Source organism: Carassius gibelio, chromosome A21 (assembly GCF_023724105.1).
Source record: "Carassius gibelio isolate Cgi1373 ecotype wild population from Czech Republic chromosome A21, carGib1.2-hapl.c, whole genome shotgun sequence".
NCBI lineage: Eukaryota > Metazoa > Chordata > Actinopteri > Cypriniformes > Cyprinidae > Carassius > Carassius gibelio.
Genome location: NC_068391.1, coordinates 417,624 through 436,664, shown reverse-complemented (window position 1 = coordinate 436,664; position 19,041 = coordinate 417,624). Strand labels below are relative to the sequence as shown.

General features: G+C 38.0%; 3 protein-coding genes across 3 annotated transcripts in view; all 3 read left to right on the top strand.

Annotated features, from left to right (window-relative positions):
* The window catches only part of LOC127941903 (coiled-coil domain-containing protein 74B-like), a 267,944-nt gene that overhangs the window by 67,492 nt on the left and 181,411 nt on the right, over nucleotides 1-19,041 (top strand). The window lies entirely within an intron of this gene.
* LOC127942237 (hydroxycarboxylic acid receptor 2-like) lies at nucleotides 2,966-3,805 on the top strand. Its single transcript, XM_052537928.1, has one exon. The coding sequence runs from the start codon at nucleotides 2,966-2,968 to the stop codon at nucleotides 3,803-3,805; it is 840 nt and encodes a 279-aa protein (XP_052393888.1).
* LOC127942236 (hydroxycarboxylic acid receptor 2-like) lies at nucleotides 12,585-13,430 on the top strand. Its single transcript, XM_052537927.1, has one exon. The coding sequence runs from the start codon at nucleotides 12,585-12,587 to the stop codon at nucleotides 13,428-13,430; it is 846 nt and encodes a 281-aa protein (XP_052393887.1).

The window sequence follows — 19,041 nt, the reverse complement described above, 5'->3', positions numbered from 1 at the left end:
TAGTGGTTGTGTCGTATCTGTATTATCAAGGAGGATTACGCTCTCACCCCTTGTGCAGGCTGGCAAGAAATATTAGTCTTTGGTCTCAGAACAGATTTCTGTCGATCCGAGCGGTTCATGTCCCCGGACGTTTGAACTTCGGAGTGGATTTGCTATCCAAACAGACTATGGAGCAAAAAAAAAAAAAAATGAAAAAGGGGGAATGGAGGTTGCACCCCCAAACGGTGAGCCTTTTATGGCAAATATTTGGAGAAGCAAGAGTGGACTCATTCGCGTCGAGCATGACTACGCATTGCCCGCTGTGATTGTCCTTATGCCCTACATTGCCCCTGGGCTTGGATGCGTTAGCTCACAATTGGCCCACACAGCCGTGGTTTGTGGACCTGGTCAGTCTGTTAGCGGGCTCTCCATGGAGATTCCCCTCAGACAGGACTTACTATTGCGAGCACAGGGAATGATTTGGCAGCAAGGCCAGCTCTATGGAAGCTGTGGGCGTGGCCTCTGAGCGGAGTGAGTTAATATGTCCCGGTCTTTCTGTTGAAACCACCGAGACTATATGAATTCTAGGGCAGCTTCTACGAGACGCTTATATGCTTTCAAATGGAAACTGTTTACGACCTGGTGTGGAATTCGTAATTGGATCCGGTTTACTGCCCAGTGGCTTCAGTACTGGAGTTCCTTCAAGACCGTTTTTCTATGGAGTAACGCCAGCCACTCTGAAAGTTTACGTGGCAGCCATTTCAGCTAACCTCCTATCTATATATATATCTATATATATATATATATATATATATATATATATATATATATATATATATATTATATAGAGAGAGAGTGAGAGAGAGAGAGAGAGAGAGAGAGAGAGAGAGAGAGAGAGAGAGAGAGAGAGAGATGGTGCTTCAGTGGGCCGTCATCCGCTGGTCTCTCGTTTTATACAAGGTGCGCGACGGCTGAGGCCTTTCCACCCTGTGCGAGTTCCTTCATGGGATTTATCCATTGTGTTGCAAGGTTTATCAGGGCATCCGTTAGCCCTTTGAAACTATACCGGATAAAATCTTGACTTAAAGACAGTTCTTCTTGTGGCTTTATCCTCCCTCAAGAGAGTTGGGGATTTACAGGCTTTTTTCGTTTCGCCCTCGTGCATTCATTTTGCACCAGGCTCTGTGGAAGCATTGCTGCGACCGTGGCCTAATTATGTCCCTAGGTTGCTTCGAACCATTTCACTTTCAACAAGTGGTCTTGGAGGCTTACCCCCTGCAGAGGTGGGGTCAGGAGTTCTGAGTCTTTCCCCTGTCAGAGCGCTGAAGACTTATGTTGATCGAACAGCTCCATGGCTTGAGTCCAACCAGATTTGCCTGTTAAGACACAAAATAGAGGCCATGCTGTCACAAAGCAGCGCATGTCACATTGGCTGATAGAGACTATATCTTTAGCCTATGAGGCGTGGCGACGTGCTTCGCACTTAGGAATTAGAGCTTATTCCACGAGAGCAGTGGCTTCATCACAAGCTTTCTCAGTGGTTCTTCTATATGATGTCTGTGCTGTGGCAGGATGTTACTCACGAGCACTTTTGTCAAGTTTTACAGTCTGGATGTGAGGATGGCTCCTGGCTCCCGGGTTCTGTCCACTTGAGCAGATGCTTTCCTTGGATTCCAACTATCAGGTACGTCAGGCGTGATGGTATAGCGTTCCCATAGCCGGTGACGTCAGCGCAGCATCGAAGTGACCTATGAAAGGGAACATCTCGGTTACGTATGTAACCACGGTTCCCTGAATAGGGAACGAGATACTGCGGTCCCGGCCGTTCCGTACCTTGATAGTATTTCTTCAGTTCATGAAATCTAAGCGAAATAGCGCACGCCACCCAGGTATACGATGCGTACGCATGCGAGGGCGATGCCAAGCGCTATTTGGCCAATAGGATTGGCAGGGTGGTATAGGGCTTCAGACATTCGTCACACCGGTGACGTCACCGCAGCATCTTGTTCCCTATTCAGGGAACCGTGGTTACATACGTAACCGAGATGAAGTCTGACGTCACGTAGCATCGCTTCCGTGTCCAAACGCTCTATCAGTTACCACAAGAAAAACAAAAGGTGCTAATATAAACTCACAATGTGATATAATACTAGCAAAAAAGTTATAATCTTAACCCTTTAACTCCATACCGAGGTCCCAGATAGGCAGACAATGAAAATATAAATATAAAAAATAAATATACAAATATTTAATAAATATATAAATATACAAATAATTTGTGCTTGGGACTATGTTTGAAAGCGTTTAGTTTAAATGATTAATATGAATAAACAGTGCTCATAAACGGCTGCTGAGGTCATATTCTCAAGTGAAGCAAGTTGAGGCTTGGACCCAGAAACAGCGCTTTTTACATCAACACTTAACAACCAAATACCTTTAACGGCATTAAATCTAGTGTCACGTGGATGGGAATTTGCATGGAAATAATATGCAGATAGGGTTTGCATAGTATAACTACGTAGGCACTGTAAAGTCCATATATGGTGATTTCGTCCCCTGACTCAGATTTATAAAGATACTTTTGTATAAATACTTTTGTATAGCATTTGTGAATACGTACACTTTTAGAATGAAATCTACAGAAAGTTTTATAAATGGGACCCCACGTGTGTTCATCTGATAATGTCTGATTTGGGATGAAGTTAACAATTTAGCTTCTGATTAAAATGACACTGACTTCTGTTTAATTGAACAGAACAGTTTAAATAAATCCAGTATGAATTAAATTTGTGAACCCATATATTTTTATGTCAAAGGTTTTTGCTCTGGTCATTCATATTTAACCTGAATGTTGAAGAATTATGTACTGAACAAACTGGATATTCTGTCGTTTTAGCATATCTGGTTAATTTTTAAACACCTCTTTTCTTGTAGATAACAGTAGAAAATTATTAGTTTATGAGCTGCTGAGAAGAAAGATCAAGAGATGAACAACTCCACATTCAAATTTACGACTCCTGAGTCATCCACAAACTTCACAACTTATTCCATTAGGCCACTGAATCATCTGGAATTTTGTATGTACAGCATCAGTTTCCTGGTTGGTCTTCCTACACACTCCTATATTATATGGCTCATCATCACAGGAACAGGAAGTAGAATTGCATCAGAGTTCTTCATGCTCAATCTCTCTGTTTGTGAGATTGCTAACGCTCTGAACTGCTTTTTCTTAGTACTTTCAATTTGGTTTTCAAATTTCTTGATATTACGAATGTTTTTAGCAGGATTCGCCATCACTGGTTGTCCTCTGTTTCAGAGTGTGATCTGTGTTGAGCGTTACCTGGCAGTGGTTCATCCTGTCACCTTTCTGAAATTCAAACCTCTCAGATATAGAGTCATCATCTCCATTGTGGTCTGGACAATCACTCTTGGTTCTTGTTTGTGCTGCATATATATCTTAGTTTTATTAAACAGTACTGGATATGCATGGTTCTTCATGCTACAGTTTGTTTTCTTTCTCCCCATCCAGTTGTTTTGTCTTGTGGCTGTTCTCATAGCTCTGAAGCAGTCAGGACCAGGAGAGAGAGGCAGAGAGAGAAAGCAGGAAAACCACATGAAGAGAAGAGCATTTAATCTCATTCTAATAACTACTGTGAACATGGTTATGCTGTATGTGCCGATTCTTGTTTCAGCATTATTTACCAATCTGACAAAAGTAAATATTCAGGGAGCTTGGGATTTGATTTGTTATGTACTGGCTGGTTTTGTGCAACCTATTCTTTATCTGCACCGGAGTGGAAAACTTCCCTTCCTTTGTTCACTATAAAAACTTGATATTTTATTATTATATTCCTTTTTAATACATTGTTTTATTTGATGGGACTTTTTTGAAGGTACCTTTTCTGTTGCTTTTGCTGCAATGTAAAATCACTCTGATGATGTATCAGAAGGTGGCACTGATGATTATATTGAGATTTGTGTGGCTATAGGTTAGAAGTGCAAATGTCCAGTGTTATCACCACATTGCACAACACTGATACAAGCTTATAAATCAATAATAAAAAGTTGTTTTCATAATTTTCCCAGGCTTTTAACAAAATTAAAATGGAGCCATCCAGCAGCCTGAGCAAAACTGACAGTAGCAGTGGTTTCCTGGCACTGGAAAACTCTCTTGCCCTATTTCTCCAAAAAATAACTACAATTAACTACACATTGTTTTACTTTTAAAATTATATTTATAAGTGGATTTTGTCATTTTATTTATTTATTCATTTATTTGACTTCTTTTTGCTTGGTGTTCACTCTTTCGGTCTTTAGGTTGTGTTTCAAAGACTTGATGTTACATATCTGCAAATTTAGAGTTTTGTGTTCAAAGTATACTTATATACAATCAATGTAAACTTACAGAGATTAAGTTTATTATGATAAAATAATAAAACACTTAAATAATGACCCATTGTCACTCTTTTCATATTTTCTCTCATATTTATTTCTGTCTCTTTTTCATTCCCTCTTTTTATTTTAAATTATCTGTCTAAAATACTGCATATCACATGATAAATAAGATGCACCTGAGCTGGCCAGTTTATATGTAAAAGACTGGATGCTCAGTCTGCAAAAAATAATACTCAGGCGATCAATCTGAATTTGCTATTTACTGTAGGCTATAAGATATAACATTATTATGTAGCGCTCTGTAATACTTTATTCTGATTGGTCACTCATGGTCACTCACAAAGATGATTGCAGTTCAAATTTCAAATTTCTTAAATTTAAATCACATGCTTTCAGATTCTGTAAATTCTGTGAAAGGTTTACTCAGACCTATATATATATATATGGATAGATCTGAAGTGGGTTTGTCAGATACAGGGAGACATACATAAATATGCAGTGCTGGGGGTTTCTCATGCATGGTGAGGTTTGAGAACCACTGCCTTCATTTATCATTGTGACGACTGTGAACTGTGAATGCCACATACGCGCTTCAGGTAACAAACAACACTTTTATCATCAATAATAAGCAAAAATGTTCATAGAAAATTCTGAGAGTGCTATTGAGACTGAGCTTCTTTTGTCTGTTTGAACAGGGATCATTGAAATCTAAAACTATAATCGAAAATTTTATATTTGCATGTGAATGAAGTTATTTTGGGAAAGATGAAAAAGGGCAAAAATAGTTTTTGGGATAAGCATTTCTGTTATGGAAGTATATGGATGGAGTTATTCTGCTATTAGTATTTTGTAATACATATTCATTAACCTTAAGAGTTATTATGGTAAAAATGAGAAAATATTGAGCAAAGTGCAACATTATACTGAATGTGCATAGTACAAGCACTTAAATGCATGAACCCTGGAACGTTTTTATAACATTTATATTCAATTCAATTCAAGTTTATTTGTATAGCGCTTTTTACAATACAAATCGTTACAAAGCAACTTTACAGAAAATTATGTTTCTACAATATTTAGTAATAGCTCATAAGTGGTGACTGTCAGTTTGTGCACGTATGACAGGATTTGTAGAAATATTTATACAAGTCGTAGTCAGCCAGATGATGAACATTATTAATATTATTAATAATTAATATATGATTCAGTCACACTTGTAGCAATATTTGTTAGTTCTGTTGTTGATTCAGGGTAAGCATCCTCTGGGGTCCTCTGAGGGTCAGCATCATCTCTTCTCAGGTGTTCTGGATCCAGACTGGAGCTTGTGTAAATCTTAGTTACCTAGTGCAAAACATAGAAACAAATAGAGACATCATTAGCATAGCTGCTGTTCCAACAAAGTAAAATTAATTATTTTAACCCAAGCTAAAGAATAATAACGCACATTTGATCAGATACAACTATACTCACAATTTAAGATACATTATATTAGACTTTGCCATCCTATATAAGTGCGTATTGTTGTGTTTTTATTACGTTGCTTCAGGTATGTCTTGCGGCGATTCAGAGTTCAAATATCTGAAAAAGTTAAATGCTCTATCGTGTAAGAAATATGCCATGGCCTACACCAAACTCAGTCCTAAACCTATCCTAGTGTTAACAAATACAAAACGTCTCCGGTTATTCATTTTCCTTGAAATTATGAAGTCTGATTTTAATAACTCTTTTGCTTGCAAATAGAAAATGGCAAAACCTCAGAATCTTTGAATGAACAAGATCGATTAGGCTGGAAGGCTTTCCACACGGCAGCTTACATAATGTCTCATTCCCTCTCAGGGAACCAAGGTTACATGAGAAACCAGAGATGTTCCCTTAATGAGTCGGTCTCTTGACATTAGGTATGGGGAACAATAAAACCCTCGCATCGAGCCCCAGTAGAGCACAAGCACTGATTCTTACAGCGTGCCAGCTCTAGGTTGGGTACCTGACCTGGTTGAAACACCTCTTGGCACCGAGCCAAATCGGCTCCGAAACCATCGTAACCCTGCGCACCCAGTTAAGCAAATCTGAACCGGTGTGATATGGGGAAAATGCAGCAATACAGTACGTTGGTGCTTGAGAATACACTGCCGGCTTATAATGCGGGCACAAAAAGGGGGCCGCATTGGATAGCTAATGAATACATCAACTGCAGCTATTGCTAAAATAATTCACGCTGCCTATATGACCTGGTCGAATCCATGGCTAGGGCACGCGCCAGCCGGGTCGTTCCCATAGCCTAGTCCAATGACTGCTCAAACTCCCTCCTCCTGCACTGACAGCACATGTGATGCGAACGAGGGAATGTCAAAGTTATAGAATCTTGAAACTTGAACCCATGAAGGTGCCAAACTCCTTGTGGAGTGGGCGTGCACCCCCATTGTGCAAGCAGTTCTCCGGGAAGCATTAGTCAGTCACACAGCCTCCACTATGCAGTGTGATAGCCTCTGCTTTGACATCGCGCTGCCCTTCTAGCTGCGTTTGGGTAAAAGTCTGACCATAAAATCGTCCAGTCCAAACTGCATACACGCACTGTTCACTGATCGTGAACACAAACCTCCCTGGCGATTGATGTACACCACCGCCGCCGTGTTGTCCATTCTGATGAGAACATGATGATCTTTCACAAACAGAAGGAAACTCTGCAGTGTGCTCTTCTGAATGTAGCATGAAGCTAATGATATTTGAACTAATTTTAAAGAGTGACAGCATGAGTTCATGAAAGCCTTCAATGTCCTACAATTATTTGAATGTTTGCTATTTGTTTTTTCAATAAATCACTTAATGAATAAGTCTCATTTTCCATCTCATTATTTTTAATTATTATTTAAAAACAGGCATATTAGGTGCTCAGTGAGTGCACCTGTGCTGGCCAGTGAGTGCCTGATGTAGAAAGATTGTTTGGGCAGATTAAACACTGACAATTTTATTTTGTATTATATGAAAAATATTGTTTTGACGTTCAGTGTCACTTGATAAATTTGTAAATGATACTTTTTCTCTTTGCATATCAAATGTTTTGTGTGATTTGTATTAGATGAAGTCATGCACAAAATTTAATGTGACAGCTGCAAAGTCAATCTATAAAACAGCACACAGATTTAAAACACATCCAGAGAGTCCGGACGTTCACTCTCCAGGTAATAACCCCCTTTTTTTGTTTTATTCTTTTTGTTTATACACTTATTAATAACCAACAGCGTTACTTTTCCAGGTAAAAAATAAATAGACTTAAATTAAACTAATATCAATGCGCTTATTATACTTTTATTATACAATACTAAGTGCATAATGAATTAGTTATTTTGGAGCAAATTTAATTATAATGATTTGTTTGTGATATGTGTAAAGATATGTCAAGATATGCTTAAATGCAGTGCATTTTAATATATTTAGTTAACCTCAAGAAACTTTAGTGTAATTAAATTGTACTTTAACATATTTGAATACACTTTTATACTAAATTGTTATTATTAATAATACATTAAATTAAATTATACTTCTTGAAAAACGTCTCGGTTACATATGGTAGGAGGAGAAGGAGGGAACGGAAACGCCACGCCGGTGGCTGATGGATATGGGATATCGCTTCGATAGACCAATCTACTTCGAGTGTAAACTAAACGAGCCAATGCACATTGGCATGCAATTATTGCATCCAGCTGCCGCTGATCACTGCGTGAGTATAAGAAGGCAGCAGGTCCAATGCATACCAGTTTTTCGCTGAGGAGTCGAGCTGGGGACTGAGCTGCAGATCAGCAGCGGTACAGCAACCATGGCGACGGGATGTGGCGTCTCCGTTCTCCCCTTCAGGGAACGAGGGTTGCCATACGTAACCGAGACATTACCTTTCAGTCGGTCACTCTCGACGCCACGTCGCTGACCGACGAATATGGGATCCCTATCAAAGCGTTATGGGTGCTGTCCCTTCCAGTGCTCTGTGCGAGCTGCCTGCACCCCTATTAGGTGTAGGCCAGGGCTCAGAACAAGTAGCTCCACTCACTGTTGTCAGTTCTCGGAGGCAAGTACACATATAGCATCCATTTAAGAATATACAAAGAAATTTGTGGTAATTAAAAACCCTCTTGGGAAGGCGGAAATCTGCCGGGGAAACACGGGCTCTAAGGTTATACTGTGGACTACACACATACGAGTACCGCTTAGGTCTCAATATGGAACCCACCCTTCCATAGTTATCACGGATACATCATGAAGGCCTGGCGCCGGATGTTCCGCCGCGTCCAGCTGCTTAGGGTGATGGAGGATCTCAAAAGGGTCTACAGTACGGACACTCTGGAGCAGTTTAAGCAAGCTGACACTAACCGGGGCCTCTCAGTGCCACTACCCGTTTGAGGTGAGAAGACAGGAGGACACCAGCTCTACACGAAGGGTGTAGTGGGAACCTTGGGCATGTAGCCAGGCTGGGGCCTCAGGATTACCTGGGAGTCAGTCGGCCCAAACTCTAGGTACGAATCGTCGACCGAAAATGCATGCAGGTCCCCTACCCTCTTGATGGAGGCCAGTGCAAGCAGGAGCAGAGTTTTCAATGAAAGAAACTTTAGCTCAACTGAATGCAAAGACTCGAATGGGCCCTGCTGTAGTGATTTAAGCACTAGAGACAGGTCCCAAGAGGGTATACAGGGGGGCCGGGAAGGATTTAACCTCCTGGCCCCTCCAAGGAACCTGACAATGAGGTCATGCTTACCCAAAGACTTCCCATTCATGGGGTCATGGAACGCAGCAATAGCAGCAACCTGGACTTTGAGGGTGGAGGGAGACAGCAAGCTACAACTTACCGTACAACTTCCGGAAAGAAAGGCACTGGGGTGGGGCACTGAGAACCAGTGCGCACCACCCCAAGAAACAAATCATCCAACCGCAAGGGTTTGGGATGTGGTGCGGGATCCCACTCGAGCCCTATCTTCTCGGTGGCCAAGGAAAGCATAGCTGCCACTTCGGGATCCGACTCAGTCTTTGTCACCATCCCAGAGGGTGGCAGTGCAGCCGAATCGTCATCCGACAGCTCTCCCTCCGATGCTGAGATCGACATCTGGTTGGGGGGAGTCCCACTGGATACTGCTGGTACGCTCCTTGAAGAGGGCCCAGCGTGTTCCGTGGGTTGCTCCACTGGATTGGAGTTGCAAGAGGAGTGGTGGTCCCCAGAGGGTTGGTTCCCTGTGGGGTTTGCCACCACTGTGACCCTCAAACCACCTGCGCTACTGCTGGAATTGGTTCTCGTCTGTTGGCCGCCAGAACAAGCCCCAGATCGTGGCAGCGGCAATTGGACTCCGCTACCTTCAGCCTGGTTCGCAGCTCTGAGATGGTCATATTCCCGCAGTGAAAACATGACTCATCCACAAAAGCCAGACACGTGCTCGCCCAGACACATGAGGCAGCGATCGTGACCATCACCTGTTACCAGGTAACGGCCGCACCCAGAAATGCATGAGTGAAACGACATCCTTATAAGGATGATACGTCGTCTTTTCAAAGACGCACCTGTGAAGCTTTTTTAGAGAAATTTGCTCTTTAGGAAATGCTATTTTAGTGCTGAGGCGCACAGGGGAATTGGCCGCTTGCAACACTACAGGGGTAGTGCAGCGTGAAGTGTGCAATCCACTCGACACAGGAACGACCACCACTGAAGTGCCGTCTCGCCAACACACGAAGCTTCTGAGAGCGTGCTGAACTCGTAGTTCACAGCAGACACAGTTGAGCAGATCGATACTAACGCTTTGCTCCGAAGCGAAAAGCTGTTATGCATTGCACCTGCTGCCTTCTTATACTCACGCTGTTATCAGCGGCAGCTGGATGCAATCATTGCATGCCAATGTGCATTGGCTCGTTTAGTTTACACTCAAAGTAGATTGGTCTATCGAAGCGTTATCCCATATTCGTCGGTCACCGACATGGCGTCGAGAGTGACCGACTGAAAGGGAACTGTTATATTGACTGAATATATTTTAAAGTGTCATTTTAATATTCTTCAAGAATATTTTCAGTAGCATAACAGCTCATTAGAAATGCATTACTTGTACACTATTAGTTTTTGAAGAATATTTCTGTTATATTACTGGAAAGTACATTATGAATGTTGCATCATTGAATAGAAATTAATCACAATTCAATTTCTGCACTCAAATATAAAGAAGTTACTTAAAAAACAATAAAGCACAGAAGTGAGTAAAGTGCATTTCTTACAAAGTCAAGGTAAAGTTGCAAATGGCTGAACCAAAGTTTGACTTGCATCTAAACTTTTAGAATTCAGACACTATGGTATTTGACCATTTCTTCATCACAGGGTCTGTGAAAGGAAAAATAATTATTCAGTGTTTGGTGTTTTTGAATATTATATTCATTTTAATTTGGATAGATGTGAAATAAATTTTCTTTGACTGTTCTAAGTTTTCCTTACAAATCTTGGACTACATCCTCATCAAGCTTCAAACAAACAAACAAGTAATTCCAAACAATAGTCGACAATATTATTTTTATAATAGATTATAACTTGGTACAATATAAGAATATAATACGATGTAAGCATAGTTAGACCTAGCCATAATGTATTTATGTATGAGTGAATGAACATACTTTATAGAATATATTGAAATGTAAAAAAAAAAAATCAAGATATCTTCCTTGTGAAAAATAGGCTTAAATGGGTCATAATTTGAAAAATAATGTTTTTTGAACATTAAAGCATGTCAACATATTCTGTTACACCAAAAACACAAAATAATGATTAAAAAAAAAAGAATCAAATGACCCCTTTAAAAGCCTAGAATAGGTATTTATTTATTTTATTTATTTCGATATACACATTTACATTAAATATTCCACTCTCTTTAATGGAGATAATCACTGAAATTAGATAAAGTCATTATGCAGATGTAAAAAATTGATCGATGAGCTAGATGCTGTTTAAATGACAGCGAGGAGTTCTTTAGGTGCACAATACTTCATCTTCAAACTAATCTCAACAAATCTCGTGTTTTGAGAAATGACTTTTGTGAGAACAATGATCAATGATGTGTACGTCGATATTGTGGCGGAAATTCGGTGGAATGATCTATATCGTCTGATTCGAATAGGTCCAGAGATCTTACTGTACAAACGCAGCTGCACGGATGTGTTGATAATGTTATGTTTGAAGGCATCTCCACAACATTTATAGTGCCTATCTCCTATCTCATATTTCCTTGATGTCTTATTAAGTCTGACGTAACGTAGCATTGTTTCCGTGTCCAAACGCTCTATCGGTTACCACGAAAAAAACAAAAGGTGCTAATATAAACTCACAATGTGATATAATACTAGCAAAAAAGTTATAATCTTAACCCTTTAGCTCCATACCGAAGTCCCAGATAGGTAGAAAATGAAAATATAAATATAAAAAAATTAAATGCTTGGGACTCTGTGAGCACGGAGACTGTAGTGTACACCGTAAGTTTGAATGCGTTTAGTTTAAATGATTAATATGAATAAACAGTGCTCATAAACGGCTGCTGAGGTCATATTCTCAAGTGAAGCGAGTTGAGGCTTGGACCCAGAAACAGCGCTTTTTACATCATCACTTAACAACCGAATACCTTTAAAGGCATTAAATCTAGTGTCACGTGGATGGGAATTTGCATGGAAATAATATGCAGATGAGGTTTGCATAGTATAACTACGTAGGCATTGTAAGCTCCATATATGGTGATTTCGTCCCCTGACTCAGATTTATAAAGGGATTGTTTCTCAGGTTCTGGCGTACACATGGTTTTATAAATCTAAAAACCTTTGTCTAGCATTTGTGAATACATACACTTTTAGGATGAAATCTACAGAGAGTTTTAAAAATGGGACCCCACGTGTGTTCATCTGATAATGTCTGATTTGGGATGAAGTTAACAATTTAGCTTCTGATTAAAATGACACTGACTTCTGTTTAATTGAACAGAACAGTTTAAATAAATCCAGAATGAATTAAATTTGTGGACCCATATATTTTTATATCATAGGTCATTCAGATTTAACCTGAATGTTGAAGAATTATGGACTGAACTGTATAAACTGGATATCCTGTCATTTTAGCAGATTTGGTTAATTTTTAATCACCTCTTCTTTGTAGATAACAATTTGCTAATTATTAGTTTATGAGCTGCTGAATTTAGAAGACACATCCAGAGATGAACAACTCCACATTCAAATTTACGACACGTGAGTCATCCACAAACTTCACAACTTATTCCATCGGGCCACTGAATCATCTGGAAATATGCATGTACAGCATCAGTTTCCTGGTTGGTCTTCCTACACACTCCTATATTATATGGCTCATCATCACAGGAACAGGAAGTGGAATTGCATCAGAGTTCTTCATGCTCAATCTCTCTGTTTGTGAGATTGCTAACGCACTGAACACCTTTTTCTTTGTACTTTCAATTTGGTTTTCACATTTCTTGATATTACAAATGTTTTTAACAGGATTCTCCATCACTGGTCGTCCTCTGTTTCAGTGTCTGATGTGTGTTGAGCGTTACCTTGCAGTGCTTCATCCTGTAACCTTTCTGAAGTACAAACCTCTCAGATATAGAGTCATCTGCTCCATTGTGGTCTGGACAATCACTCTTGGTTCTTGTTTGTGCAGCATATATGTTTTAGTTTCATTCAACAATACTGGATATGCATGGTTCTCCATTCTGCTGTTTGTTTTCTATCTCGCCATCCAGTTGTTTTGTCTTGTGGCTGTTCTCATAGCTCTGAAGCGGTCAGGACCAGGAGAGAGAGGGAGAGAGAGAAAGCAGGAAAACCACATGAAGAGAAGAGCATTTAATCTCATTCTAATAACTACTGTGAACATGGTTATGCTGTATGTGCCGATTCTTATTTCAGCAATATTTACCTATCTGACAAAAGTAAATATTCAGGGAGCTTGGGATCCTAGTTTGTTTTGTTATGTAATGGCTGGTTTTGTGCAACCTATTCTTTATCTGCACCGGAGTGGAAAACTTCCCTTCTTCTGTTCCCTATAAAACCTTATGATATTTTATTACATTTTCCTTTTTAATAACTTTTATTATTGGATGGGACTTTTTTAAGTACCTTTTGTGGTGCTTTTGCTGCAATGTAAATCACTCTGATGATGTATCAGAATCTGGCACTGATGATTATATTGAGACTTGTGTGGCTGTAGGTTAGAAGTGCAGAACTTCCAGTGTTATCACCACATTGCATAACACTGATACAAGCTCATAAATCAGTAATAAAAAAGTTGTTTTCATAATTTTCCCAGTCTTTTAACAAAATTTAAATGGAGCCATCCAGCAGCCTGAGCAAAACTGTTTACTTTTAAAATAATATTTATTAGTGGATTTTGTCATTTAATTTATTTATTCATTTATTTGACTTTTTTTTTTGCTTGGTGTTCACTCTTTCAGTCTTTATTGTTAAGTTGTTTCAAAGACTTGATGTTACATATCTGCAAATTTTAGTTTTGTGTTCAAAGTATACTCATAGACAATCAATGTAAACTTACAGAAATTAAGTTTATTATGATAAAATAATAAAGCACTTAAATAATGACCCATTGTCACTCTTTTCATATTTTCCCTCATATTTATTTGTCTCTTTTTCATTCCCTCTTTTTATTTTAAATTATCTGTCTAAAATACTGCATATCACATGATAAATAAGATGCACCTGAGCTGACCAGTTTATATGTACAAAGACTGAATGTTCATTCTGCAAAAATAATACTCAATCTGAGTATTGAGGTGATCAATCTGAATTTGCTATTTACTTTAGGCTATAAGATATAACATTATTATGTGGCGCTCTGGAATACTTTATTCTGATTGGTCAATCATGGTCGCTCAGAAAGATGACTGCAGTTCAAATTTCAAATTTCTCAAACAAATATAAATGCTTTCAGCTTCTGTCAATTCTGTCAAAAGTTTACTCAGACCTATATATATGGATAGACCTGAAGTGGGTTTGTCAGATACAGGGAGACATACATAAATATGCAGTGCTGGGGGTTTCTCATGCATGGTGAGGTTTGAGAACCACTGCCTTCATTTATCATTGTGACGACTGTGAACTGTGAATGCCACATACGCGCTTCAGGTAACAAACAAAACTTTTATCATCAATAATAAACAAAAATGTTCATAGAAAATTCTGAGAGTGCTATTGAGACTGAGCTCCATTTGTCTGTTTGAACAGGGATCATTGAAATCTAAAACTATGATCGAAAATGTTATTTAGCATGTGAATGAAGTTATTTTGGGAAAGATGAAAAAGGACAAAAATAGTTTTTGGGATAAGCATTTCTGTTATGGAGGTATATGGATGGAGTTATCTTTCGATCTTTCACGAACAGAAGGAAACTCTGCAGTGTGCTCTTCTGAATGTTCACAGACAGCCCCAATCCTGCCAGGTGGGTGAGGAGTTCTGTGTTTGTGTTCTTAGAGAGCGCTTCTCGACCATGCGATGACTAACCAGTCGTCGAGATCAGTATGCACATTCCACTGAGCTTCAGGGTGAGCGAGTGCTATAGTCATGCACATTGTAAATATGCGGGGGGCCAGAGCCAGCCTGAACGGCAACACTTTGAACTGGTACGCCACACCCTCAAATGTGGCATTTCAAATGCAAGAAGACATTGCAAACACTTCTGGAGACTTTGAGAAACATGCACTGAGAAGATATCATGCAAGGCGACCTAGGGTCTGGTTTAAAGGGAGCACGTTCAAACTACAGCTGTTTAATGATGCACCTACCTTTTGCTGCAAAATCTTCCTGTGTATTGTACATGCATTTAATTCACTGGATTTGTTTGTAATTGTAATTGTTTACAAAAGGAAAGAAGTCATAATATTGGAACTGTAAACTGTTTATTTTCAATCAACATTGCATTTTGTTCTTACACAAACAATCTGTACAAAAGACATTGAATGAAACAACATTTACAGCACAATAATAATAATAATACAAACATTTTGGTTATTTTTAGAATTACAGGGCTTAATTTCTCTGTAAAAGCCTATGAGAACATTGGTTGCACATGTCACGGTAGGTAAACTGTGATCTCTGGGTTTTGCACTTTGTGGTGAAGTCTGTGTGTTTTGCGTCTGCACTGATTAGCTTGTGGGCGTCTCTGTTAATTGTCATCAGCAACAGCTGTCACTCATTACTCACTCACTATATATTGGCTTGTCTCATGTCTTGTGTTTGTGAGAACGTTGTTTAATGTCGGTACTCTGTCTTTTGCTTCTGTGTCGTTTGCGTTGGATGTCCGTGTCTTTCCCCGGAACCTCATCCACTCTCCGCACTATCATTCAGCATCAGACTTACCTTCGGCTCTATTCCCCGCAGTTCCTGCCATCCTCTCCTGCTGCCTTCTCACCATCATCACCTGGATTACTCACCGCCTTCTCACCATCATCATCTGGATTACTCACCGTCTTCCCACCATCTTGGATTTTCGTCTTCCCAGCATTGTTGTTGTACTCTTGTTTGTTTGTCCCTTTCTCATTAAATTGTTAAACTCGCACTTGTTTCCAGCTCCTCCTTCACCCAGTCGTCACAGCACATAGATTGAAATCACATTTATGTATCACCAATTCAACTCAGTACTTCTCTCACAATTCAGATGGCAATTGTTATTCATATGAACATATGGGAAAATTATTTACATGACACCTCAGTGATAACTCCCAGATTTGATGACTTATTGAGAAGATAGATGGAGAAGATAAATGTGGAAAATGACAAGATAAGAAGAGTGATTTATCTCATTCTAGTAACAACTGCAACCATAGTTATCATATATGTGCCACTTGCTCTCACAGCGTTGTATACAATTGTGACAAAAGTAATGATTCAGGATGTTTGGTTTCCTGCTGTGATTTGTTATATTCTGGCTGGTTTTGTGCAGAGTGTTATTTATCTGAACCGGACTGGAAAACTCTCCTGTCTCTGTTCCTTATGAAGCCTGCTACTGCTGTTATTATAATATTCAAAACCAGGGATTAGTTTGTCCTCAGAAGTACTTATCAGACTGGTACCTTACTTCTTGTACACTGTGATAACTATAATCTATAAGCTAATGATAAATCAACTCATGAAGTTCATGAGTTCATGAAAGCCTTCACTGTCCTACAATAATTTGAATGTTTGCTATTAGTTTGTTTTTTCAATAAATCACTTAATGACCAAGCATTTTCCATCTCATTATTTAAAAAAATATATTTTTAAATATTATCTAAAAACAGGCATATTAGGTGCTCAGTGAGTGCACCTGTGCTGGCCAGTGAGTGCCTGATGTAGAAAGATTGTTTGGGCAGATTAAACACTGACAATTCTTTTGTATAATATGAAAAATAATGTTTTGAAGTTCAGGGTCACTTGATAAATGTGTAAATGATACTTTAACTATTTGCATATGAGATGTTTTATTTGATGTGTATTAGATGAAGTCATGCACAAATTTTAATGCATTAGCCGCAAATTCAGTCTACAAAACAGCACACAGATTTAAGCACATCCAGAGTGTCCAGACTATCACTCTCCAGGTAATAAACCCCCTTTTTAAATTCTTCTTGTTTATAGAAGTTGATAAATAATCAACAGCATTACTTCCTGGGTAAAAAAAGTAGATAGACTTAAATTGTACTAATTTCGATGAGCTTATTATATATTTATTATACAATACTAAGTGTATAATAAATGTGTTATTTTGGAGCAAATTTAAGTATAATGATTTGTTTATGATACGTGTTAAGATATGTTAAGATATGCTTAAATGCAGTGCATTTTAATGTTTTTAGTTAACTTAATTAATTAAATAAATTGTACTTCTTTATCATATTTAAATACACTTTTATATTTCTTGAAAAACAGTTTGAATACATTTTAAGTTTCATTTTAATATTTTTCAAGAACATTTTCAGTAGCATATCAGCTCATTAGAAATGCATTACTTGTACACTATTAGTAATAAAGCTATTTTCATCTGTCTAATGTGGTATATAATATATTCAATTAAAATGACACATGTACACACTTGCAAATCTGGAAAACTTTCATATTACAACAGTATAGTCATATATTGTTGTAATCACTTTAAAAGTTACAGACACATTTATAAATGCTTGACCAATAATTAAAATTAAAATACAGCTAATTCATTCAGTTTGAAAAATATTTATGTTATATTACTGGAAAGTACACTATGAGTATTCCATCAATAAACAGAAATGAATCACAATTCAATTTCTGCACTCAAATATAAAGAAGTGAGTAAAGTACATTTCTTTCAAAGTCAAGGTAAAGTTGCAAATGGCTGAACCAAAGTTTGACTTGCATCTAAACAATTAGAATTCAGACACTATGGTATTTGAACATTTCTTCATCGCAGGGTCTGTGAAAGGAAAAATAATTATTCAGTTGTTTTTTTAACATTATATTAATTATAATTTACATAGATATGCAATAGAACTTTCTATGACTGTACTAAGTTTTCCTTACAAATCTTGGACTACATCCTCATCCTCATCCTCGAGCTTTAAACAAACAAACAAGTAATACCAAACAATAGTCGACAAAATTATATTTATAATACATTGGTATAATATAAGTTGGTATGCATAGTTTATAGACCTAGCTATAATATATGTATGAGTGAATGAATATAATTTATAGAATATATTGTAATGTTAAAATAGGTTTTTCAAGATATCTCCTTTTGAAAAGTAGGCTGAAGTTCATTCATTACATAAATATAAAAAAAAATATCACATTAGGTCTAAATATGGTTGTAAATAAGATACATATACTTGAAACCCACTGAAAGCTGTATCATTTTATTAAGTTCTTATGCAAATAAAGTAAATATTAAAGTAAGAATAAAATAAGCATAATTGTGTTATATTGTGTGCATATTTCTTAAAAGTACAAGCATAGTTATTTATTACCTTCAAGTATGCATGTTAGGAATACAATTGTACTATAAATCAAATATTAGAATTTCAAGTGCATTTTTAATACATTTTAGAGTTTTTCTTTTTCACCTGGTGTGTTCATCTGATAATGCCTAAAGGTTTGGGGTGAAGTTAATGATTTAGCTTCTGATTAAAATGACACAATTAAAAACGTCTGTTTAATTGAACAGAACAGTTTAAATAAATCCAGTCTGAATTAAATTTATGGACCCATATATTTGTATGTCATAGGTTGTTACTCTGGTCATTCAGATTTAACCTGAATGTTGAAGAATTATGGACTGAACTGTATAAACTGGATATCCTGTCATTTCTAGCAGATTTGGTTAATTTTTAATCACCTCTTCTTTGTAGATAACAATTTGCTAATTATTAGTTTATGAGCTGCTGAATTTAGAAGACACATCCAGAGATGAACAACTCCACATTCAAATTTACGACACGTGAGTCATCCACAAACTTCACAACTTATTCCATCGGGCCACTGGACCATCTGGAGATATGCATGTACAGCATCAGTTTCCTGGTTGGTCTTCCTACACACTCCTATATTATATGGCTCATCATCACAGGAACAGGAAGTGGAATTGCATCAGAGTTCTTCATGCTCAATCTCTCTGTTTGTGAGATTGCTAACGCA